Source organism: Stegastes partitus, unplaced genomic scaffold, assembly GCF_000690725.1.
Source record: "Stegastes partitus isolate 25-593 unplaced genomic scaffold, Stegastes_partitus-1.0.2 Scaffold371, whole genome shotgun sequence".
Taxonomy (NCBI): domain Eukaryota; kingdom Metazoa; phylum Chordata; class Actinopteri; family Pomacentridae; genus Stegastes; species Stegastes partitus.
Window position 1 is genome coordinate 32,577 of NW_007578102.1, and position 25,327 is coordinate 57,903.

Sequence of the window (25,327 nt, forward strand, 5' to 3'; positions counted from 1 at the left end):
TGTAGGAAAGTCCAATCATGGCTCGATAAGAAGCTCGACTGACACGAGGAAAGATCAGCAAACTAGACTCTGAACTATGAATGAGTTCAGTATTGGGGCTGGTGGAGCGTGTTTTTTAAGCATAGTTCATCTCTAACAAACATTCACTAGAACAAAGGCTCCTAGTTCACAGGTAGTCCCACTGGTGCTCCTGCTTCGTGAGACGTTGACAGGAATCGAACTTTAACATCTTGTAGTTCAACTTGTTTTTTCAACACTCTATAAAAGGAGTTGGATATAGATGGGTGGCATTATCCCAGATACACTTTGGGAAATGGGGCCCTGCTCTGCCCACATCACGAGTCTTGATCCGGCTTGTCCAGTCCCCGTCCCGTCCCACTCCGCCACCTCTCCTGTGCTGCGTGGTTCGGTTCTAATTCGCCCGATCCGGCTCCGCTCTGTGTTTTTTTTGCTCGGCTCCTCTGCTCCGTGCTGTTCTTTGTACATGTTCACGTCTTGTTCTCTGTGTGACTTAAGATCTACTCCACATGTAGCCGCTCAACACCACTTATTTATTTCATTCTCTCCTCCAGTGTCCATATGGCCAAGTCAACGTGAAGGACCCGGCGAAGAAGAAAACATTCAACTCTCTGTTCTATGTATAGACTTCATGCCAAAAGGTAAAACGCCTGTTTGGAATGGAGCCCACCGCGCGTTGCCTGTCTTCTGCCTGTCGTTATTTAGACTACTTGAGAGTCATTTTTTAGCCGTGTAATAAATGATGAAATATGGGTAGTGTCTGTGCAATACCTACCTCTTATGAATCACAACTATTCTTGGGATTATTTTCATTCTCACAAAACAGGGAAGGAGGAGAAAGGATTTGTTCACTAGACCCTCATGTAAAATAGTCTTTTATCACATTTTTTGTTTTGTTATATTTTTCAGATATTTTTTTTTTTCTCGAATGTCCAATGAAATGCCTTGAGCTTCATTTTTCATTTCTCTTCAAGAGTATTTAATATTTTGTAGTATTCCGCTCCTCTGATGCATTTACAAGGGTTGTGGGAGTATGGAGATGAAAACTGAAAGTGCATTGTAGATCTTCGCCCTCCAGATAAAGGGCATATAAGCGAAAGTAGCTGTAGATAGTCAGATGGAGTCTTGTGCTCTTTTGCTTTGCATCTCTTGTTATTTTTCGGTCCCAAATGTACGGCTGCATGAATATTAGCATCATTTACACTCCACAAGTGCTCGACTGAACTGTCTACCTTTGACTGAAATAGCCTACTGTGTTGTTAAAAATAGGAAGGGGCCAAGGGTCAGCCCTCACACTTGGCTGCGCTGCGTTTACACCACTTGATGGAATCAGGCTGTTAGCAAACATGCCATGGACATCAACAGCAGCCCTCCCCACCGGACCTGCAACTCAGCCTCCTGGCAACACTTGGCTACAGCACAGCTCCCTGCGGCTGCTCTCCTGAGCTGCAGCCTAATGAACTCCTGGGCCCTCTTATCCCAGGACTGCAATAGATCAGCTCATGTTCACCAGCATGCTCAGACGCACACATGCATAGGCAGGCTCGCTCCATCACAACGCCCTGTGGCTCCTAATAGGCCAATATAGAATAAAGGTTGCACTTAACACCGCACTCTGTAGCCCACAGTAATAGCGCCAGGTAAGGTCAAGCGCTCATGCAGCACTACCTGTGCGTGCTGGAGATGTTGGGGAAAGATGTGCCACTTGATTTGTTGAGCGCATGTGGGCAGGCGGCGCGATGCCTTCAGGCGCTGGCTCTGAACCTGCCACACACACTCGCCCGTCTCCGCCTGATTGGGCAAACAGCGTGGTGATGAGAGGATGTGTCTGCCGCGGAATTCTGTCGCAGCCGCCTACTGGCGCGGCCACAATTTTCCTCGGCAGGTGGGTCCCAAAGGCAAGTGCTTAGTGATCGGAGCAAAGCCCTGTGAGCGGCTACAAGGAGATTCATGATCCCAACAGTGCTGGGGAGGACAGGTTCTGGGGACGCGTCGTCAGGCGGGATGAGAGGCGAATTTATTTGGTGTTATTCTAAACCGAGGCAGCGGAGCGTGCGGCAGCAACATTTCTGCAGCGGGACGGTGAAGGTGTCACACTCATCAAGTACCTGGGCCCGCTTGCCTGCCGCGGCTCTGCGGGTTTTGCCTAGGGACTTGTCTGTCACATTAAAGTAGATGCATTGCCATTCAGGGCCTCGGCGGTCCCGCAGCCTGACCATGAAATAGGCCAACTTTCATGTCTGCCTCATCCCTCCACGTCTTCCCAATCCAGTGATGGCACAGTTTGAAATGTTTTTTTTTTTTTTTTCTTCTTCCTCATCATGTTCTAACCTAGCAGTTGGTGACTGAGACACAAACAGCACAGCAACCTCTTGCACAGATTTCTGGAGAAATTTACTTAATTTACCTCCAGACGAGTAAATCCTGATGTTAAAGCAGAAACTGTGAATCTATGTTTTCTTGCCTGGTGCCTTAAATGTATGATTTATTGAGGCTGCCGTAGTGAGAGAGCTGTCGACTTACACTGTAAAAAAAAAGACTGTTTTTAACTGTATTGTCTTGATTAATAAACTCCTTCTTTACATGTTTTTGTTGACTTACTTATAATAACCAGTAAAATCACAGAAAACAGTCATAACTGCAACAATAAGAACTCTATGTTAACCTTTTACAAGGTCTGATCATAAAATTCAACAATTTTACTATTTTTAAAATCAGCTAAAAAAAAATATAATCCTTGTGCAGATGTTTGCAGTTTTTTTCAGCATCACAGTATTTCACGTTTAGGGACGTTTTTATTATGTACAATAAAATAATAAACTAAAGCTTATTAAATGAGTTTTTGTAGATTTTTGCTGTATTTTGCAGCACCAGTCAAATTATTAAATCTTAATGCATTTAATTTCTTACTATAATCAGATATATAAACACATATATATCCTGCACACACAAAAAAATAATGCTTTTATTTTTAAAAATGAGCAGTTTGCATCAATTGTTTTGAGTTATGATGACTTCTAATATAATTATGTTCAACAAACGACTTATATTGAATTAGAGGAATTAGCATTTTGTCCACGATCAAAGATATTTTTGATTAATAGTCTTGAAATGGTTAAGAGAACGGATCAGTAACTAAACAAGAAGAATAATTACCTTAAGACGCCAATTTCATGAAGTTACCTCAACGTTAATAGTTTCTAATCAACTAATGCAGAAATTTGAGTTTAAACTACACTCAGTATTAAGTTGATGCAATTATTCCTGCAACCTGCCACTAAATCAGCAAATACGTTTTTTTCTTTATACGTCTTGCAGCCATGCATTTAATTGGGAGTAGGTTCCTTGCAAGGCTCTTCAGAGTGCAGACAGCAGCGCTCCCTCAGTGCAGATGTACTCCCATGTTACAGCCAGCCAGACATGTGAGGTGTTTATTTCAGGCATTTTTGGACTGAACGTCTCTGACCCTCAGCCGGAGCATATGCTGCACTGGAGCAGAGTGGCAGCGATATACCGTGTGCCTTTCTACAGGATGATGGCACTAGCCGCAGAGAAAGAGAGAGCTGTCCAGTTTGGATCTGTGACCAGACAGGCTCGAGTCACAACCAGTTGACAGGCCAGGCAGCCCCCCCTCCCCTCCTCCGTCTCCATCTCAAACAGGCACAGCAGCCCTGCGGCCAATGGCCTCAACCACAGTCACTTACAGTGTCTCCATCACTGTTGGCCAGACCAGCCAGGAACTGACACAGGGTTGGCGGGGGGAAAAAAAACTTGAGTGTCAGTCGTGTGATGGCTGAAAGGAACATCAGTCTCAGCAATTGGCCAGGCACAGCTTCGTTCGTTTGTGTGTGTGTGTGTGTGTGTGTGTGTGTGTGTGTTGGTGCACGCGTGGCTCCGTGCGCGGCCGTGTCTTGATATTCAAGCAGCATTTGAGCAGCCCCTACATCAACGTCTGGTCGTTCTACACAGACAATGTCAGCTCGCCTCGGGGCAGCAGCCTCCACAGTGGTCATATGGACAACCGCATCCCTGTGGTAGAATTAGTGATAAAAAACACACATGGCCGCTGAGTGACAGTCAGCGCACCAGATTCCTTTGGACAGACAGGGCTGCAAATAGCACAGAGGAGCAGTTTCTCCCTCAGACCGCAACTGGTGGTCAGGCTCATGCCAGGCCAAGTCGTGGCCGCCAGATGAGCCCAGATAAAAGGAGAGTCAGGGGCAGTCAAAGGCAAGCGAGCGCCCAAGGAGCACTTTGGCCTGTTTATCTCCCTCCTGGTTTTACTGATGCACTCGTGTCTGTGATTCCTCCCTCACGCTTAGCACACAAGTGATGTCACTGCTTTCTCTAACTTATTTCACATTATCTGACTTTCCGGGCGTTTGAAGTAGAAAGCAGCCTGCTTGTCAACCGAACAAGCGTCGCCTAAACCAGCGAGTCTCCTCAGAAGAAGCCACTCTGCCCCGTAAGGTTATATAGTGATAAAGAACATCCATCTATTATGTTTCCATGTCCTTTCTCGTGTGGCCAGATATGGACTAATACACGCAGCGTTCCCCAGGAGGATACCGCGTCCCCAGAGGAGCTGGAGGAGGAGGAGGAGGTGGTGGTGGTGGTGGTGCTGCTGGTGTGTGGGGGTGTGCTGCTGGAGCTGGGAGGGGAGGCAGGCAGCAGTTGGTGTGCAGAGAGCAGAGGCTCAGGCTGGCTAGTTAAGAGCTTCTCTCTCCTATCCTCCATCTGCCAGGGACCGGGGTTGTGATTTGAGCTCCAGCAGAGCAGAGCAGGGAGGAGATCGAAGGAGGGGTGGAGGTAGGGAGAGGAGGGGGGAGGGAGGGAGGTAGGGGATGTGGTGGAGGAAGAGGAGGAGGAGGAGGGTGGTGGTGAGAGGTAGTGAGGGGGTGGGGGGTGATGGGGGAAGCGTCGGTTGGAAGAGACAGCGAGGAGAAAGTGGAAGGAGCAGGGAGTCGGAGTATAGGTGGAGAGAAAACGACAAACAGGACACATGGGGATTGGAAAGATCTATTTATAGGCTTCTTATTGTCGGCATTATTATTTCTAAACTGCTGCATTTGGAGACATCGCCGCCGTGGCTGCACTTAATCCCCCCACCACACTCCCATTTGTGTATTTTTAATATTTCTCCCGATAATTAGGAAGCCATGTCCACTGTGTGTTTGTAAATATTTCCAGGATGTCTCACCCCCCCCCCCACCCACCCACCCAGCCAGCCAGCCAGCCAGCCAGCCAGCCAGCCAGCCAGCCAGCCAGCCAGCCAGCCAGCCAGCCAGCCAGCCAGCCAGCCAGGCTCATGTGACTGGGCTACATGTGACTACAGCTTTACAGTGCTTCACTCCTCCCTCTGTTCCTCCTCCTCCTCCCCCCCAAAACCCCTCTCTCTCTCTCCCAACCCCTTTCCTTCATTCTGTCAGTGTTTAGCCCGTGGTTCCCTGCACCACAGTGGACCCTGGGAGAGCCTCCTCCTTCCTCCTCCTCCCACCTCCACTTCGCTCCCTCTTCCTGGCCACGCTTTGGGAGTGACTGAGAGCTCCCTCCACGAGACCGAGTGTCACTTGAGGTGACCCAGAAATGATAACTCCAGATGAACCCTGGATGTGTGGTAATCTAACCGCCATGCCCTACAGCAGAGAGGAGCCAGGCATTCAGGGAGGCAGGCGGGCAAGACGAGGCGAGAGGCAGGGAGGCAGGGAGGCAGGGAGGCATCCCCGCGGTCGGTGCTGTATCAGTGGTTTCACCGTTGAACCAACTGCAGCGCCTGTGTCTGGGTATCACGCTCGGAGAACGCTGTGTGTGCGTTCTGTGTTGTGGTACGCTGTGAAATGGATCTCAGCGTTTGTTGCATTATTGATGAGATGCACTGTGATGTCAACCCAGGCTGAAGGAGCACAGCAAAATGACTGTTAGCAGTATGGCACATGATCATTTATGCAAGCAGTACAGAGGTGTAATTAATTGTCACCCTTTTGCTCCCAGCCCCAGTTCTCACTCACACAATGTTCTGTTCACTTGTTGTCAATTGAAATCAGTCCACCTCCGCCTCGCCTCTCCACCGTGGGGCTGGTGTGGGAGGCTCTGGGACGCCCTCACTTCCTGCGTGGCCTCAACAAACGCACAGCTCAGGTGGAGTTTTAAAAACCGTCAGTGTCGTCTCCTAACGGATGGCTGTCACAGTGTTTGGCCTGCAGGTGGAGAGCAACACAACAACAACACAACTGGAATTAAAAAAGGAACACAAGGTTTCCAGTGTTTGGTTTACCTCTCAAACGGAGAAAAGAGGGTCTCATTAAGGGTCAGGCTCTCCAGAACATAAACAGTATTCATATTAAAAAATAAAATAAAAAATCTTGACATGATTAAATGTTGGTGTGTTTTTCATCATTTCTTTTTTTTTTTTCTGTGAGATGTTGCAACACCAGGCCACATGTGTGCAGAAGGCTTCCTGGCTCAACACACTCGTTATGGCTTTGAATTTATATGAAGTTTGTCAGCTGCAGGAGGACTGAATGGAGGGACATATGCAGCAGCTCAGGGGATGCAAACATAAAGGAGTTGTGTTGCTGTTTATGGAGGATTCAAGAAAAAAATGGTTGCTCCTTATTCTTAATTTTTTTTGCATGTGAGCCATAATTTAATCTTTGGTTTGTCATGAAAAAATAAAGAAAATAAACGACTATCTTTGGTAATAATGACCTCTGTGCTCTGATTTAAATATGCAAAATTAAAAAAAAAAAAAAAATTGAAATGAATGTCTATTTTGAAAAATACATTTGGCATTTGCTGATTCAATCCCAACACTTTCCTTCTTCTTTCTGCAGGCGTGCATGTGTTGCTGTGCTCCATATCTTTGTCAGATTGATTGATCCACTTTGACTGTACACCCATCTAATTATTTATTCACACAAACCTCTCCAGCCAGTGAAATTAGAGCTGCTCCGGCTCCACTTGAATCCCCCCCATACAGTAAGCTCGTTGCATAAACGATGAGAGATGATCAGTTTTTAGTGATTATAATTGTTCAGAGCCAGATGTGCCTTGAAGTCACCTAGAATTTGGATTTCAAGATGCGTTTCCAGCGTGTTTGGAGATGCAGGAGCTGAATTCATACCCAGAATAAATAAAAAAACAAACACATTTAATTTACCTGAAATAATCCTACGTCTTCTCATATATAATGGTGCTTTGTTTTTTTTTCTTTCTTTGCCATTTGCCACATCTTGTAGTTTATCTTTCTTTTTTAATTTACTAAAGCAGCACACATTAGAACCTACACGCTGAGCAGACCATTGGCTCGTGGCTCCTCATTTTCTGTGGCGCTGTGGTGTGTTGAGGGGCTGTCTGCATACGAGAGAGGAATATTTAAATGTCCTGTGTTTTAATTGACGCTCCAACTCGAACTGTAAAGCTCAGAAAACGAGGAACAGCCCCCCATCTACCGGCAGCGTCTCCTCTGTAGCGCGCACAGTCCGGAGCTGCTCAGGCTGCGCGCTGCACAGGGAGCTCACACACCGCCACAGCCGCAGGTAAGACCTTCTCTGTTTGCTATTTGTTCTTGGGGCGATAATAATAATAGAGAGCGGGATTTGTTTTAAGAAAAAAAATATATAAAAAAAGAGAAAGAGAGAGAGAGAGAGTGAGAAAGTGAAAGGACAGGAGAGAGAGCGTGTGAAGCAATGCGCGACACATCTGATGCTGGATAAACGCACACAGATCATCTGCGGGATAAACACACATGTGATGGAAGCTGAGACCACTGCACCTATACATTTATTTTTTAATAAAACGAAATACTCTAATTTTATTCCTTTTTTTTAGTCTGATGTAATCTTAATTATGCAAATGGAGTTTGCAAAATGGTGCAAAACTCAGCGGCAAAATGTGGAAACGCTGCTTTCATGGAAACACAAGCAAAGTAGTTTGTTTGTATTTGTCATTATGACTGAAAATATTTTTTGTATTATTTATTGGATAAACGTGAGTGGCCCACTGAGCCAGTCTGGATTCTCACGCCATTTTAAACATGCTTACACTGTTTTTATATATAAAAATATATTTTAACTTGTTTGAAATCAGTTTATTTTAATGTTAATTAGTTTGTGCTTTTGACGCTTTAATTTCATCAAACAAGATCACAAATCCGAAATGAGGGCAAATCGGTCTCATTAAGTCGAGCAAAAACAATGACACACAATCAGCCAGCTTCGTTTTCTACTTTATTTAAAGGCAGTAATGAGACATGAAGGGTAGCACACACAACCAGATTACTTCATTAATATGACAGATTTAACAAAAACCGTTTCAGAATTAAAAATGTTTATTTTTCGAGTCTTTTTTTGTTTTCTTTTAGTTTTTCGCGAATGCGTAATTACGCATTTCGGATTTGGTTTAAATGTAGACTATGATGCATCATAATAGTAATAATACTAACAAGACAAACGAACCAAAGGGGGTCATTAGGACATATTTGGTGGCAGGTATAATCTCCTAATTAGACACACAGAAAAGGAAACAAAACGACAGCACAAAAGACGTGGTTCCCTCATCCCCTCGGTGTTCACTGACACATTGTTAAACCCTCTTCAGTCAAATGAAATGTCACCGCTGGAGGCAACGGGTCAAAACAGGGTTCTTTATCGACGTGATGGATGTTTTCATAAAAACAAAACCAAAAAAAAAAACTTGCAAATATTAGAATTACGCTGCGGGAACGAGTCCACATCAGAATTTCAAGAGGAGAGGCAGAAGAAAAAGAAGAAGAAGAAAAAAAGCAGCAGTTAGATTGAATATCACACAGAGCTGAGCTGATCGTTCCTCTCAGGGCGTCTTTGTCCAGGTGAAATGAAATCCGTGTGTCCTTTTTGAGTCTCTTTTCAGCGCTCTGAGCTCGATGCTGAGACACTGACAGAGCGAAAATTATGCTTTTCAGAACAGCTGCAGGTCCAGCTCGTCCACCAGGGTTCAAGCCATAGCGCTGTTATTGGGCCTCCAATTAAAGGCAGCACAACTCCACGGTGTGTGTGTGTGGTGTGTGTGTGTGGTGTGTGTGGTGTGTGTGTGTGTGTGGTGGGGGGTTCACATGATAATGTAACACGTCTTGAGACGAAGCATCTACACCTGCAAACCCCCCAGAGCCTTTAGTAAATCTATTAATGGGACTAAAGCCGACTCTCTCAGTCTATCTCTTGTTTTCTGACAAGTTTCTTTTGGACTCATTGGTTCTGCTCAGACCACAGCTCAGCTCATTATCCGGACTGGTTTTTAGCTGTAAAGGCCTGCGTTGTGTTTGTCACAGAGCAGACAGTGAGCTGCTGCCTCACTTTTTGGTTTGTTGTCACCATGTTTGGCCTGCGCGCTGACCACTGAAGCTATCCCATCCCTCCTTCCCTCCTTCCCTTCTTCCTTTTTTCTTTCATTTGCATGGAGGAATTTTCACACCCTTTAAAACTGACACTGATCTTTACTGAAGTCCTGCACAGCCCAGATTGTATTATGTGTAATTTTTAAAATGCATAAATTGATGAAAATATGCACGAAGCGGTGGTGGTTTCCCTGTGGCGACCACCACATGGAGCTCCCTTTTATCTCCTTTTCACATCACTGCTGGTTGCAAAAGCCTATGAGGCAAATAAATGAGCTTCATCAGGTAAACAAGGCTTTGGCCTGATTCAAGAGAGGAGACGAGGGTTGCGTGAACAAACCTGTGACAGGGAATAAACTCCTGCTTCATGATTCAATGAGCGTTTAAAGAACACGTTTCTGCGCGTAAAAGACGACATTTCCAAAATAGAGTTTCTTCAAATTGTCTTCTATCTGCAGAGGAAAGAGTTATTAAAAGGAGAACCATGAAATTGGATGGATTTTTATTTTTAAACCAAATCTCCTTCATTAGTTTTTTTTTTTGTTTTTTTTCGGGAAAGAAAAAAAAATCCTATTATTTGAAATAGTTTAATGCACCGTGTCCCCGCCCTCCAGCCTATCACTGATCACTGCCCCGCCCCAGACAATACATTTATACCACACACACACTTATTACGTTATTCTGGGACATCTAAACACCTGATTATTTAAACTCCTCAAACGGTGGCATTTAAATCATAGAGTTTCACAAAAATCTAAATTAAACCCAATTAACTCTCCTTAAATGGCAAATCCAGCAGGAGGTGATTTATTTCTATTCCTAACCTGAAATGTCACAACGAGCCGTTTGTTGGACTTTATTTGCGCCTCATTTGGATATAAATACAAATCTGACTTTACTGTAAGTCCAGTTTGTGCCGCTCACACTCCGGCCTGCTCTGCTCTAAATGGGGGAATAAAAGTAATGAAAATGTCAATACCATAAAGTGGTGGTCCTGCGCGCAGCCCGAACCGGGAGTTTTTGAGGGAGAGTGACAGCTCTTTGTTGGTGAATAGGAATGAGCGGCGGTGCAGGGAGAGAGAGGCAGACACGGAGTGAGGGGAGAGAGAGGGAGGGAGGGAGGGAAGGAAGGAAGGAGAGAGAGAGAGAGAGAGGAACTCCTCCTACCAAATTATTCAGACTGGGCCGGCTCTGCTCTCTTCACAAATAGGACACGGTTCTCAAATCCAGGCAGTCCCAACCTGACCTCCAAGCACCGAGGAGCCCCTGACTGGGAAACCGGGAGAGAGAGAAATCACCAAGAAAAAAAAAAAAAGGGAGAGAAAGAAACGAGACAAACTTTGTGTCATTATTTGTGGCCAGTGTTACGCACTGTAAGCCCCCCTTCCCCTCCTCCCTCCCACCAACAGCTATACCACCGCATCACTTGGACTATATATTTTTCTTCTGGAGGAGAAACATTCACGGGAAGAAGGAAAAAAAGCTGGTGCACCACCACCACCACTGCTGCTCCTGTCCCACCCATGCTGTAGTTTCTTTTCTTTTTCTTTCTTTTTTTTTTTTTTCTTCTTCTTCTTCCAGTTGCACGCTGCCGAGGAGCTGATCTGAGTCTCTGGGGTCGCTGTGGTTGTTTTTGTGTGCCTCTCTTAGAGCCTCAGAGCCCAGTTGGATGCGCTGAGAGAGCGGGGCGCAGCGCTACAGCGGTACAGTATATGGAAGTTGTGGGCTGCAAGACAGAGGCAGGCAGTTGCACGTTGCGTCCAGGACCGGGAGCCATGCTTTTCCACGGGATCTCCGGGGATCACATCCAAGGGATCATGGAGGAGATGGAGAGGAGGTCGAAGACGGAGTCGCGCCTGGCGAAGGGCATGCAGCTCAACGGGAGAGAGTCGGTAAGAGCCGGGCCGAGCCGTGTTTCACTTCATGTTAAAACTCGCTGTTTAAAGCCCCCCTCACTGCGGACCACCGAGGCTCCGGTACCGGGAGAGGAAATGTGCAGGGTGGGTTTTTTTTTTGTTTTTTTGTTTTTGGAGGGGGCAAGTAGGAGACTGTGGAGGATTTCATCTGTAGCGAAAAATATTTTTTCTCCTGAAATTTAAAATAATAATAATAAAAAAAATAAAAATTAAAAAAACATTAAAAAAAACCGGCTGTGTTTTTACAGACGGTTTGGTCTGAATATATCTGAAACAGTGCATTAATTGAATCACGAAATTAAAGACTAAAAAACGACTGAAACTATTTTGTTATCTGCCAGAAAATACTACAATTATATGTCCACAGGTAACCTCATAAAAAACCCACATTGAAATATTATTATTTGGTTTAATTTGATTATTGAAACATTTTAAATTATTTGCTTTAAACCTGTTCCAGTTAATTCGTGCTTGCTTTGAATTTTACCTCCATAAATACAGGAGACATTAAACTAATAATAATAAAACACATTTATCTCCTGCTCCTCCATATTCAGCTCATTTTGTCTGTACATTTGTTTTCTGGGCCTATCAAGCCTGGATGTGTTGAACTATTCTATCACTAAGGCAGACACATTAAATTAATTTCAGGGCCACAGAGCCACTACAGGCCTGCTGCTTGTCTTTTTTTGCTTTTTATTTTGTGCACATTGTCTTTAGCCTGAGCTTTGCCCAGCAGTGGTTTGAGGGAGCTGGTTGCCCTGAGCTTTGTTCTCCTCCTCTCTGTCCCAGACCATGCCTTCTATGAGCCCGGAGAAGCCTGCCCTGTGTGCCGGCTGTGGCGGCAAGATTTCGGACAGATACTACCTCCTGGCCGTGGACAAACAGTGGCACCTGCGGTGTCTCAAATGCTGTGAATGTAAACTAGCGCTGGAGTCGGAGCTAACGTGTTTTGCCAAGGATGGGAGTATCTACTGCAAGGAGGATTACTACAGGTAAGAAAAATTAAGGTCAATCATTTTACATCTGAGCCACGAAAATATTTGCTCCGTCATTTTTTTAAGCCTCCCTGTCGCCCAGTGACACATTTATTGAGGCTGATTTTAAAGATAAATCTATTTTGAACAACTCTGCATGTTTCCTTACGAGCAGTCACTTCTGGCCCTGGCTGCTCACACCGTGGCAGGGCCTCAGCCTGCCTGGATCACATCATAACAGCCACCCAGGGGGCTGCAGGCTGTCTGCTGGGAATCACTTATGATACTGAAACGCTATTTTATTCACTAGTGGCTCAGGTGTAATGTTTTCTGTAGCTCTGAGTGTAATGTAAACCACAAGAATGCATGAGTCACCCTGTGTGAAGAAGAAAAACACAAGAAGCAGTGGTGGGCCCACACCATGTGCATTTATGTTGTTTTTGTTTAAAAGTAGCGTAAAAAATCATCTATTTCTGGCTTTTGTTTGCGTGTACACTGGGCCAGCGTGTCTCAAACTGCTATGGGTGATGCCATATTGTACACAATAATACAGGCGGGCATGGATGTTATTCAGAAAAATAGTAAATAACTCACGAGGGAAACAAATACATCTAAATGTGTGAGTTGAGTCATTCTCCTAATGGGCTGCTAAAGCTGAGCCTTCAGTCTACCTGCACTCTTTTTGTTTAGTGTCAGTGGCTTTTAGGTTTTATTATGGAGGTTGTAGACTTAAAAAAAAACGTAATTAAGTGAGGAAGCATTTTTACGCACAGGCTCGGGCCGGATGTGGCAGAACCTAAACCAGGCCTGTCCTAGTGTCACATACACACCTTAGTCTGTGTGGTATCCCGGGTCCTGCTTGGCCCACTTCTTTTTTTTCCTTCAGCCTCTGACACTGCAAGTTGTGTTCGGTATTTTTTTTTTCTGTGTCCGGTCCGGTGTTTGCGCACGAGGAGTCTTGACGGTGTGTCTGTTCCAGAAGGTTCTCCGTGCAGAGGTGCGCGCGCTGCCACCTCGGGATTTCAGCCTCGGAGATGGTGATGCGAGCGCGCGACTCCGTGTACCACCTGAGCTGCTTCACGTGCACCACCTGCAACAAGACCCTGACCACCGGAGACCACTTCGGCATGAAGGACAGCCTGGTGTACTGCCGGCTGCACTTCGAGACGCTGGTGCAGGGACCGGACTACCACCCCCAGCTCAACTTCGCCGAGCTGGCAGCGAAGGGCGGCGGCCTCGCGCTGCCCTACTTCAACGGCACCGGCACGGCGCAGAAGGGGAGGCCGCGCAAGAGGAAGAGCCCGGCCATGGGGATAGATATACCCAGCTACAACACAGGTGAGGCGGCGTGCTGCTGCTGCTGCTGCTGCTGCTGCTGCTGCTGGTCGGAGCCTCACAAAGAGACAACAACACACAAAACACCATCATGTTAGAAAATCATTTGGAGTGGAGTTCGTTTTTTATTTTTATTTATATTTTTAAATTTTGTTTTTTTTTAGTTTTGGTGCAAAAGTGCCTGTTTGACCTTTCTGGTGTGTGAACAGGCCCAGCAGCGGAGGACAGTGAAGACATTAAATCGTATAAATATTCCCAGAATTTCACTGAAATTAAACATGAAGCTCTCCTGCATGTAGATTAAATCCGTCACGAACCCACTGGTTCTGGAGACTTTACGGATTCTTCACTAAAATCAAAATGGTCGTTGTTGACCGAAAGCTCACCATCTTTATTTAATTTTACACTTAAAAATATTTCACATATTTAACATCATGTGGAAATTCCACAGCTAAATAAATACATTAAACCATTATATTTTTTTTTCTTGATTTTTGTTTTGGATACGTTTTGCTTCCGTTACGCACGAAGACCTGCTTTTTTAAAAAAAATTATTATTATTTTTTAAATCCACAGTTCCCTCAGTGGCCTTCCATGTCTAAAATTCATACATTTATAATATGGGCCTTGCAAATGGAAGTGAATATAGATGCGTTACGGCAGTGGCGGGATAATTGATTTGGAGCTGTTCTTTTTAATTTTTTTTATCCACGCGTCTTTTACGCACAGTTCCTCTGGAGTGTGTTTGCGCAGAGAATTATCAAAATTTGACCTCGCCGTCAACCTGCTCATCGACTTTTATAATTAAGAGGAATTTAGGTCACATTAAAAGCGTGTGAATTGGGTAAACGTACAGCTGCGTAAAATCGTGTCCAAAATTAACATCCAAAAAAAATGATGTGTTGCTCGCGTTGGAGGAACAAAAGCAGCGCGCATGAAGTTACTGTTGGTACAGGTTTCATCTAAAAAAAAAAAAAGAAATGGTGAATTGAATCGCTGCATGCTATAACCCGACCCCCAACCCTCCCTGCAGCGTCCCCATTTTGTTTTCGCTTTCTGCGAATTAGTGCGCGGTTGAGAAAGTTTGTCATTGTGCGCCAAGTTTCCTCTGTTCCTGCTGAATAGGGAGGAATAGGGGTAATCTGCGCGTTAATTGTTCTTTGTTAATTGAAGGTGACGTTGGAATCCCTGGCCTCCTGTGCGGCGGTCAGCACAGTTCTCAGGGACTGTGCGGCTCCGTGCGGAGGGGCCTGCAGCGGGGAGAGGCCGCCGGGGGGCTGCGCGCACACAACACTGTACACTCCTGCGCTCCGCTTGAAAGAGCTTCGGCTTGTTATGCGTAAACACAATTCCGAGGGATTATGCAAATGCTAAAGTTCACATTGATGCCTTCATAGAAAAATAACCATTGTAGTTAATTATTATTATTTTAGTAATGACAGGATATGTTCTCAAAACGTTTAAATATAATTCAACCACATCAGGTACCAAAACAACAACAACAACACACACAAAAGAAAATCCCGGAGTGAACCGTGAACTCATTATGAAGCACCGCAGACACAGTAAAGGTCCCAGTGGGAATATTAGGATTTTTCATTTGGGACATTTAAATAGAATGGAAGACAATGAAAGTCTATGGAGTGGAGTGGGTTTTAATTTAAGAGCAGCACTGTTGGCTTTTTAAAAAAAAAAATATTTTAAGCGTATGTCATTTTTTCTTTTTGTGAACGTAATGTGATTAATCTAATTTAAGCTACAATATTCAAATTAGCTCCTTAACTAAAATAATAAATCGAAATACTTAATATGTATAATTTAAATCGGAACAACTAAAATCCATTTGTTCCTTTCCCCCCCTCTGCTGGGCTCTGGCATCACTGACTGCACATCTCTCATTACAGCATCATGTTCATGCAGATCAGGAGGCTCGTGTTCACGACAAACAGGAAGAGGTTTTGTCTGAGGTTGTGTTTCTGCTTTAGCGAGCACACTCGGGTTTGTTTTCACCAGGGAAAGGTGTGAGTCTGCTGCGGATCCACACAACTCAGGAAAGTTTGTTTGGATATAGAGACCCCTAGTGGGTAACACCAAGTGAAACACAATCCAGAGAAGACTGAGGCACAAAAAACACAGATGGCACTGATTTTTTTTTTTTTTTTTACATTAATGGTGAAAATACTGTCCCAAGAAGAGGCCTCATGTATATAAAAAAAAGTGATTAATTCCATAATAGAGCAGCACAGATTTAAAACATGCATCTCCCCGTTTCTGAACTCTGTACCTGCCTGATTCAAGCCATTTGTAATTCAGCCCAGGAACTAATTTGTGGGAGTGTTTTGGCTTCATCCATGATGAAGTGTTAGCATATTTCATTTAATATTTCATTAGCCACCGAGAAAGGAGCTGGTCAGCGTTTCAGTTACAAGGAGAGCCGAAAAATCAATACAGCACACTATTTAATTTAGAATCCGTGCATATTCCTGGCTGGCTTCTTTTTTTTTTCTTCTTCTCTCTGCTTAAATCATTGAAAGCATGTTCTAATCTACATACACAATTCTACAGAAAAAATACATAAATGAAAGCTCGGTTAAGATTCAGTGTTAATGGTGTTTCTGCCGCAATCACACGAAGACATTTTGCAATCAGACTCATTTAATATAATTTCAGTGTGGTGAGATTGTGTGTTTAGATTGTGTCTCCTGCAGCAGCACTGCATGCATTTAATTTAGTGGATCCATTTTACGTGTTTTACACACTAAGCTATTGACAAATGAGGCCCATTAGGCCTGTTAGTCTCTGCAAACACAGACAGAAATAATTTAGGCCGGTCCCAGAGTGTGGCTACAATTCAGCATTGTTTTATGCTTTTAATTGTATTTATTATATATATATGTATAGAAAACAAACAGCTTCCAGTGTGTTGTGTGTGCAGAGGTCAAACTAATGTAATCTGTCAGCTCACTCAGTGTCTTGACTGTCACATTTTTTAATTGCATGTAATAAATACGCAGAATGTTCCTGATCCAGCAGCACTCAGCTGTAATGTAGAGACTTTACAGTCTGACAGACTTTCTGTCCTCAAACCCTGATCATAGAACAACACCATTTATTTATATTCAATCTTAAAACTAGTGCAACATTTCCTCAGTGACAAATAATTATATAAATTGGAATAACAATATCTGGACAGTGTTGTCATCAGTCTAACTTCTTGAATCTGGACACACGAGGCCCGGTTTCTAGAAAAGCAGAGCTGGATTTATCTTGCAGTTGTTGCTGCTAGACGCCGAGCCAACCCCGCGCTCTGCTCTCTGCCCTCTCCGCAGGCTGCAACGAGAACGACACCGATCACTTGGACCGGGACCAGCAGGCCTACGCTCCAACACAGAAGACCAAACGCATGCGGACCTCCTTCAAGCACCATCAGCTGCGGACAATGAAATCCTACTTTGCCATCAACCACAACCCGGATGCCAAGGACTTAAAGCAGCTGGCCCAGAAAACAGGCCTCACTAAGAGAGTTCTACAGGTAAGCAGAGAGCCATTCTTCTTTCTAACGTGATCACCCCACATCTGTGTGTGCACCCCCAGCCCTCCTCCACCTCCCCCTCATCCCACACCAACAGTTACCATTGATGCCATCTTTTTAGTTTCCGTTTGTTTCGTTGGTCCATTTAGTCATTAGATGTATATCCAGGGGTTTTTATCTGAAACTGTTAAATGTTATTTTTTTTTTTTGGAAAGAAAGGAGGAAAGCAGTTCTTCAGCATACAGACTTTAAAACTGTTGCTAATATTATAAATAACCAGAGTGCACATGTCCTTTTTATCCTTAGAGCGGGAACAAGAGTGTAATTTAACTCTCCCAGTAAAATAATTTAAAAAAAAAAAAGACAAACTGAAGGAGTGGATTTTGTTTTGATTTGCTATGAAAATCCACGTTCTTGTGTTGAGTGTTGCGGAGCTGACTGCTTCATTGTCACCTGCCCCTTGAGCTCAAAGCACTGTGTGAAAATGATCGTATGAGGATTTCTATATTGAAGGCACCTTGATGCAGTGACAGCTGTGATAACTTGACATGTAAGCTACTGTACCAATGATTTCTTTTTTAAAAACAATTAATCTTACTTAAACACAAAAAGTAAAAGCCACACTGGGATTGGTTTGCAGGTTTGGTTCCAAAACGCAAGAGCCAAATTCAGAAGGAACGTTTTGCGACAGGAGAATGGAGGTGTTGATAAGGCTGATGGCACCTCACTCCCTCCACCCTCATCCGACAGTGGGGCCCTGACCCCCCCCTCCAGCGCGGCCACACTAACAGACCTGACAAACCCCTCTATCACTGTAGTGACCTCCGTCACCTCTAGTTTGGACAGCCATGATTCGGGGAGCCCTTCGCAAACTACCTTGACAAACCTTTTCTAACAAGCTATCTCTAGCAGACTGAGTTTTTTTTTTTTTTTATTTTACCTGAACTTATTTGTTTTTTTTTGTTTTTGTTTTTTATTTTTTTGGATCTCCTTTTCATTTCCTTTCCTCGATTGACATTTTATTTTTTTAAGTGACACCTTTAAATCAAGCAGAGACAGCTCCTTGGAACAGAAAGTGCTGTACTGTGTACACAAACAAGAACAACAAGAGCAACAGCAGCAGCAGCAGCAGCAGCAGCAGCAGCAGCGACCACATTAAAACACGAGGAAATCATTTTAATGTGTAGCATTTGAAACTGCACGCCAGATGCAGAGATTGATTTTGGACGGGACATTCTTGGAGTTGAAGGCATTAGAAAATTGTCATGGATTCCACAACTTATTGGAGAAAAAAAAAAAAAAAACTAAACTTGAAGCTTGTCTGGAAAACTAGATTTGATTTGACTTTATTTGTACATTTGTCTTGAATAATGCTAAAAAAGAAAAGAGAGAAAAAAAGAGCCCTTCCTAATTTATGGTTAATTGGTAATCTTTAAAACAATCTGAATACTTTGCCCTCAGAAACCTGTATATGTATGCACTGTGTTCGCACTATCCAATTTAAAGACTTTTTGTTTTTTTTCTGTTTTGGAATAATTTGGGAAATAAACTTGTAGAATGTTCTGTATATGGGTAACTCCAGAAAACAGGCTTTAATTATTTCCGAATGTTTCGGCCTCTGAGGCTGAGTTGGATGGAATCAGACATTGGGATATCTCACAGAGCTACATGTAGAACATCTAAATTACCATCGCAGCTTCCACGGCCGATAGATGCTGAAGCCACACACGTTTTCTTTTTTTTTTTTTGTCTTGATTCACAACTCTACTGTGATAAAGAATCCCACAATCTGTACAGTGGTAACTGTTCAACATGTAATGCAGTCACATGGATAGGCATTTGTCTGAGGATTAGAAATCAGCGAGAGAAATTCAGATTGGAGAGCAGTTTATGGGCACTGTTGTAATCAACCGTTTTCATGACCGAGCACTTTTTCTGGACTCGCTGGCCTCGTTAGATTAACCACAGTCGAACGGATCGAGCCTAGCGGACACATCCACAGATCCACAGCTAAACCCAATTGCACAGTGACAATATATACTGCCCAGTGAAAAGTGCATTATTGTTTTTATCATGTTGCTCAGGGTAACGATGTGATTTTAAAAAAAAGGGAAAGAAAAAAAAAAAAAGAGCAAGGGTGAGAAATTAAGTGGTTGCGACGTCGCAGACTAGATTTTTAGAGCTGACATGAACATTCAAATGACCTCAGATAGGTGGAGTCGTCAGAGGCAGCCAGTGGGAAATCATTGTCCATGTGTTCTCCTTTTTGGCCATATTTATACTTTCTTTAATGACACTTGCCACTGAACAGACCAAAAACATGTTTCTTCTGGCTGAAAGATAGAGAGAAAAGACAGAAAGAGCGAGCAGATCTTCAATGGAGTCGATACAGTTCATTGTGAGCGTCACAATTTGTTCTCTCGTAGAACAAAGTGGTTCTCTCGGTCTACTTAATGAAGTAGATGCCTAACTCAGTTCTACTATGTGCCTTACGCTATAACTTGGGAGAAAGTTTGTGAAATTCAGGATATATGTGTTCTTTGTTAACTGATTCACATCCTTTTGGCGCCTCACTAGTTTTGTACTGTTTTGCATCTTATTTCCGAAGATCTTTTTATGGTGTATCCTGTTAAAAAGGGGGCAGCGATGTCATAGGAAGCATTTGTGCACTCTTTCAGATATAGTTGGGTAATCCAAGAACCTTATATATTGATCTTCGTGTTAATAGTTGAGTACAGTAAGTGTTCTATCAAGATTGTCCATGTTTCCCTGTTTCTTGATAAAGATGGTGTATAGAAACTATTTCCCCTTAAATATTTATGGACCAAACGGTTGTTATATATCTTATTAAATTTGTGTGAATAAAAATACTTTGCTTTAAACGGGTTTTATTTTTCATTACACTTGCCATTTTTTGTGTTCTTTCTTGAATACGATTCTTTTTTTTTGTTGTTGTTGTTTTTTTTTATCACATCCAACAAGTGAGAGAGCATTCAGTTATTAACGACCAGTTAAACGTCTTCATTTTTTGCCTCCATTTTTTAATTTCTATTTCCTATTTTATGATGTTTATGGTTTTTAACGTAATGCCCCATGGATTTGCATCTAAACCCTGCAGTCAAAAATATGAAATTGCTTTTTAATGCATGAACGTGGCTTTAAAATTTAAATAAAAGGAATGCTGCAAAGCACATATTGATTTCTCTCTATATAGTATATATTTATGCATAACATATTGGTAAACCTAAAAATGAAGTAAGAGTAAATGCAGACCCCGTAAAGCCAGGTTGCTCTGTAGTTAATATATTCTTACTCTATCGTTTCTTTCAGGGAGAACAAATCTTGGGGCATTACAGCCATACATCCCGACGTTTGAAAATTCCCTAAAGTATTAACAGAAGGGGAAAACTTTGATGGGAATTCCTCACCATTGAAGACAAAGACAATATTAGGATAAGATGATAGCATATTGAGAACAAATAAACAACCGACATTAAACCTGTTGCAAATGTACAACAGATGATTTTTTTTTTTTTTTTTTTTTAAGAGAAAAAAAAAAAAAAAAAAAAAACATCAAAAGTTTGTCCTGAATGTTTGAATCCATCAACGGAGGAGACCCCCACAGTGTATGATATTTATGATATCGATGTGATTAAAAAAAATAATCTGTATTGGAATATTGGAAGAAATAAAATGTACTGTAACATAGTGAAAAAAAGAAAAGAAAAGAAAAGAAAGGCAGGATGTGACTGAAAACACATCCGACGTGATAACAGTGTGAAACAGAGACGGACGGTATGAACACACACACACACACACACACACTCAGACACACACACACACACACACACACACACACACCTAAACACACACACCATACAGTCCTTCTCCCACTGCCTTGCTCCTACTGTAAGCACAATATATACATTCCCACAAGCCTTGTTCTCCACACACACACACAATCTCACACACACACACACACACAATCACACACACACACACACACACACAATCACACACACACACACACACGCTGCTGCCCCCATGCACCCCACCCAAGAATCCGCTTGCTAAATAGAAGTTTTCTTTTGTCACGAGTGTCATTTCGTAAACACATGGCCTCCTTGAAACTCGGCAGCAGGATGCCCATCAAACATGATGAGTGTATGAAGAGGACTGCAGAGCTGGAGCTTTGCCATCTGGCTGTACCGAGGGAAGGAAGTGAAAAAAAAAAAACAAAGCAGATAAAGAAGAGATTCTCATTTTGCATGCGCCGCCTCATCATCTTGTTAACATTCTTTCCTTGAGATGTATATGATTTCCTTTGATTCACTGTATGATTTATTGTCAGCTGCAAAATAAAGCGAATGAAAACGACGTCCCTGATGCCCATATAGTATCTCACGTGGAAACCAAACCCATCACGGAGAGCGCAGCTTCAAGCCGATTTGTTCTCAACGTTGGGGTTTACTGTAAAAGGCTGGTTGGGTTTGTGGATATTTGTGAAAGCGGTGCATCTCTAGAACGTTCCTAAACACTTCTACACTTCAGAGGTTTTTTTTTTTTAGAATTTACAGTTTAGCTCTAAAGTAATTCAAAATTATAGTCGTGTATTTGGACTCTCTTGTTGTTTTTTTTGTCATAAAGCCTAAAAACATTCAGCGCTGAGCGCCTTGACTCCAGTCCTACGCTGTATGTAGCATAACGGTGGACTGCGTCATGCCGGAGCTGCACTATGGGCCAAAGCCTTCATAGGTGTACTGTTTCAATATTTAGTGTGAACGCTCGGTGTGCATACCATATAAAGAAGGTGTGTTGTGGAAAGAGGAAAAAAAAAAAAAAAAAAGAGAGAGAGAAAGGAAAGAAGAGAGGGAAGGGAGAGAGAGACTGAAGCCACATGGGGACCAGTAAACAGGCTGGTGTTGAATTCCAACAATGTGGGAAACAGCAAACACTTCAGTCAGTCCAAGAGGAAACCTCAGTCGCTGGGGTGCCTGTGCGCTGTGGCAGCAGGGCTGTGTTCCACGGGCCTGACGGGAGGACGGTGGGCGGGTTGACACCACAGAGCTACAGGAAGCAGGGCTGGAGCAAAGAAAAAAACAACACAAACAAACACAGCCAGCCACGGCTCGGGTTGGGGAGCTGCGGGATGCGAATTCTGGACAACATCATGACCCCGTGTTGACAAGAATTTCAGGGGTTTGCTGCTGGAATGCACCTTATCGCTAACACTGGTGTAAGCCATGCCGGATCCTCCTCCGTGTTGCTTCACCCCAGTCCAGGTATTTCATATTTAAACATATGCATAAAAAACAAACAAACAAAATATTTAAAACGGTGCAATGATGCATCAGATACGTTTTGCTCAATTAGCTTAACTCTGAATGATCTTCGTTCTGCTGAACTTATGTCAGTGATGTACATCCAGACATATTAACCATCACGTACAGAAACCAGAACAAGGCTGCCTGTGAAGCGACCAGCGGAGGCCTCGTGCCTGCCGCCTCACATCCTCTCCTCCTCTGGCTAACGGACAGCTGCTACGATGACTTCACAGAAACAGCTCTGACAAAGCTGCATGTTTTCTGTCACACGAGGAGTTTGTTAATGAAACTCGGCTGATCTCCACATATGTGGCACTCACAAAAAAAACACAAAAAAAACAAGTTCTGAAATCCTTAATAAACACGTTTCCAGCTTGAGTAAGTTTACACTGAAAGCAGAAGTTGGCCAGTTACCAAAAACATACACACAGATGAAGCAGGTGGGCATTTAATTACAGATACAGCCGCTCTGACAAACAACAACACACTCTCAATACTTCCAATGTATCGACGAAACGGATAAATCTCACAAAGCCATTCGACGGTTTAACAGCGTTTAAGGCCGCAGAGGGCACAGCGATGTGAGCGATAAAGAGCAGCTGCAGAAACGCTGGCGGTTTGGCCGGGTTCGTGCAATCACGGTTTACGACCCAGATTCACGCTAATTTATCAGGTTTAGGTTTTACGTCTGCTTAAACCTGTGACATTTGCAGCGGAGGCCTGATATTTGGTAAGGTCTGTCTGAACAAAACACGCTACACATAAAGGTCAAATGAGAAACCGAGTACGAGGATAAGCACCCTGCCTGTCAGCGCACAAAATAACAAGCTAAACCGACGCTCCTCATGCTGACATCACATTCTGCTTTTCGCAACAACTACAGAAACCAAATCAGCGAAAATCAGCTTTGTATGCATCAACGCCGTCCTCAACATGCACAGAGTCGCACGCGGTGAACCCAGCGCACAGCAACAAGTGTGTGTGTGTGTGTGTGTGTGTGTGTGTGTGTGTGTGTGTGTGTTTTCAGGATATGTCGGCGTGCTTGGCAGCACCTGTAATTCACGCCGCCTTTGACAACAAAATGGAGAACGCGTTCCCTGCTGACTGATCGGTAAACTCCAGAAAAGTGTGTTGCTGGGAGCACACACACACACACACACACATACACATACACACACACACACAGGTCGCACATACATTACCACACATTATACACACACAGTGACAGGCGACAGGGTCAAAACAAAGTATGGAATAATCACTGAGGCATGGGGCACACCTGCAGTTTACATGTAGCTGTGATAGTGTTGTTGCTATTGTCACTGCTCGTGTGTGTGTGTGTGTGTTCGTGTGTGTGTGTGTGATATTCTGCCAGTTCCGCCTCAGCACCCTCCTCTCATTGCTAGGCGCCTATTTAACCTCACCTCGCACACCAACCACCCTGCTAACTCAAACACACACCGGCACCGGGACACACACACCGACAGATGTCAGAGGGGTGACGATGTGAATGAGACACGGCTCCACTGCTGTGTGTGTGTGTGTGTGTGTGTGTGTGTGTGTTTATTCGCTGTACATGTGAGACTGAGGCCTGCCCCTCTGGTTGTTGCAGAGCAGGTGGAGGAGATTCACGGCGCTGGGCGTTTGCCAAGAGAAGCAGCGCACCAACAAATGCATCCGCGCACACGTTCGCCGAAGCGCAAACACACAAAAGCTGCCAATAAAAAGCAGATTTCATAAAGTGATCTAGACAGAAATAATATGCCAGTTTTGTCCTTCACATTATCACAGACTATCTCTCCTGTGCCTCATTTGTGCGGGGCTCTCCACATGCCATAAATCCTTTATTTCTCTGTTGTGCTGTTATTCTATATTTACACCTATTTGTTATGTGACGGCTCACATCTAGACAACCTTGAAAACGCTGCGATCAAGGCTGATAACTACAGGTTGCAATTGCACTTTGAAGACAAAACAACATTAATTAGCGAATAAAATGGAAATGCGGGCATCACATGTACGCTTGCCTCCGAGTTCGCCTGGGTATACGAGGAGAGAGAGGGAGAGAGAGACAACATTTCGTACATATTTCCATCTGTAATCCCTTTCTCTTTGCCTGTGATGGCTGTGCTCTGTGAGCTACATAAACAGGTAGCTCGTCTTGCATTGATACGGCATGTTTCGGTGCGTGACAGGTCATCTTTGTACTGGCGGAGTGTAACCTCTCAGTTCTCGCTAAACCTCCAGGATGCACGCAGCTCCTCTCCCCTCCATCTGCTGGTCTCTATGAAGTCTGCACCCGATCACAGGAGCTTTGACTGCAGTTTCTGTCTCTACCACATTGCAGTCATACCTAACCCCTGAGCCAGATCAACAGCACACAGGAAAGTAAAAAAGACATGAGTGAAAACACCAACAGTTTTTTTTTTCTTTTTAAGTGTTTAAAATGTGCCTTCAGCCTCTGGGTGCAAAAAAAAATAAAAAATTCTGCATATTTAGCAACGAGAAGCCCGAGAAGAAGTGAAATTTGAATGAAAAACAAAAACTGAACTGGCGTGCATGTGTTGTAAGAATATCACACGACTTATAGCAATGTAGTAATTATCCAAATGTATTGTTTTTAAATCGGATTTGTGGTAAATTTTGTCCCCAAGTGTTCCTACGTGTTCATATCCAGAAGAAAGAAAAGCAGCATAAATGGTCAAATTCTAGTAAAGTCATCGGTTTACATTCGCAGGAAATTACGTTGAATAAAAAAAAAGGTCCAAAACACGAACCAGAGTTAGTCGTAAGACATCAGAGTTAAATGTCACGTTTACAGTAAAATGTCTATAAACTCTGTGATTCAACCG

At 43.6% G+C, this 25,327-nt stretch overlaps 2 protein-coding genes across 2 annotated transcripts in view; both read left to right on the top strand.

Moving 5' to 3' along the window:
- The window catches only part of cunh1orf53 (chromosome unknown C1orf53 homolog), a 7,905-nt gene extending 5,303 nt beyond the window's left edge, over positions 1 to 2,602 (top strand). The window contains exon 3 of the mRNA XM_008284754.1: positions 573 to 2,602. Coding sequence (XP_008282976.1) covers positions 573 to 644 — 72 coding nt within the window. The 3' untranslated portion in view covers positions 645 to 2,602. The remainder of the gene's footprint in view (positions 1 to 572) is intronic.
- A 4,794-nt stretch (positions 2,603 to 7,396) lies between these two features.
- Positions 7,397 to 18,046, top strand: lhx9 (LIM homeobox 9). Its single transcript, XM_008284755.1, is given in 8 exon segments — positions 7,397 to 7,435; positions 7,438 to 7,490; positions 7,492 to 7,556; positions 11,042 to 11,283; positions 12,100 to 12,302; positions 13,264 to 13,622; positions 16,949 to 17,151; positions 17,792 to 18,046. Coding segments are annotated over 8 exon segments (1,419 nt in total).
- The last annotated feature ends 7,281 nt before the right edge of the window (positions 18,047 to 25,327 follow it).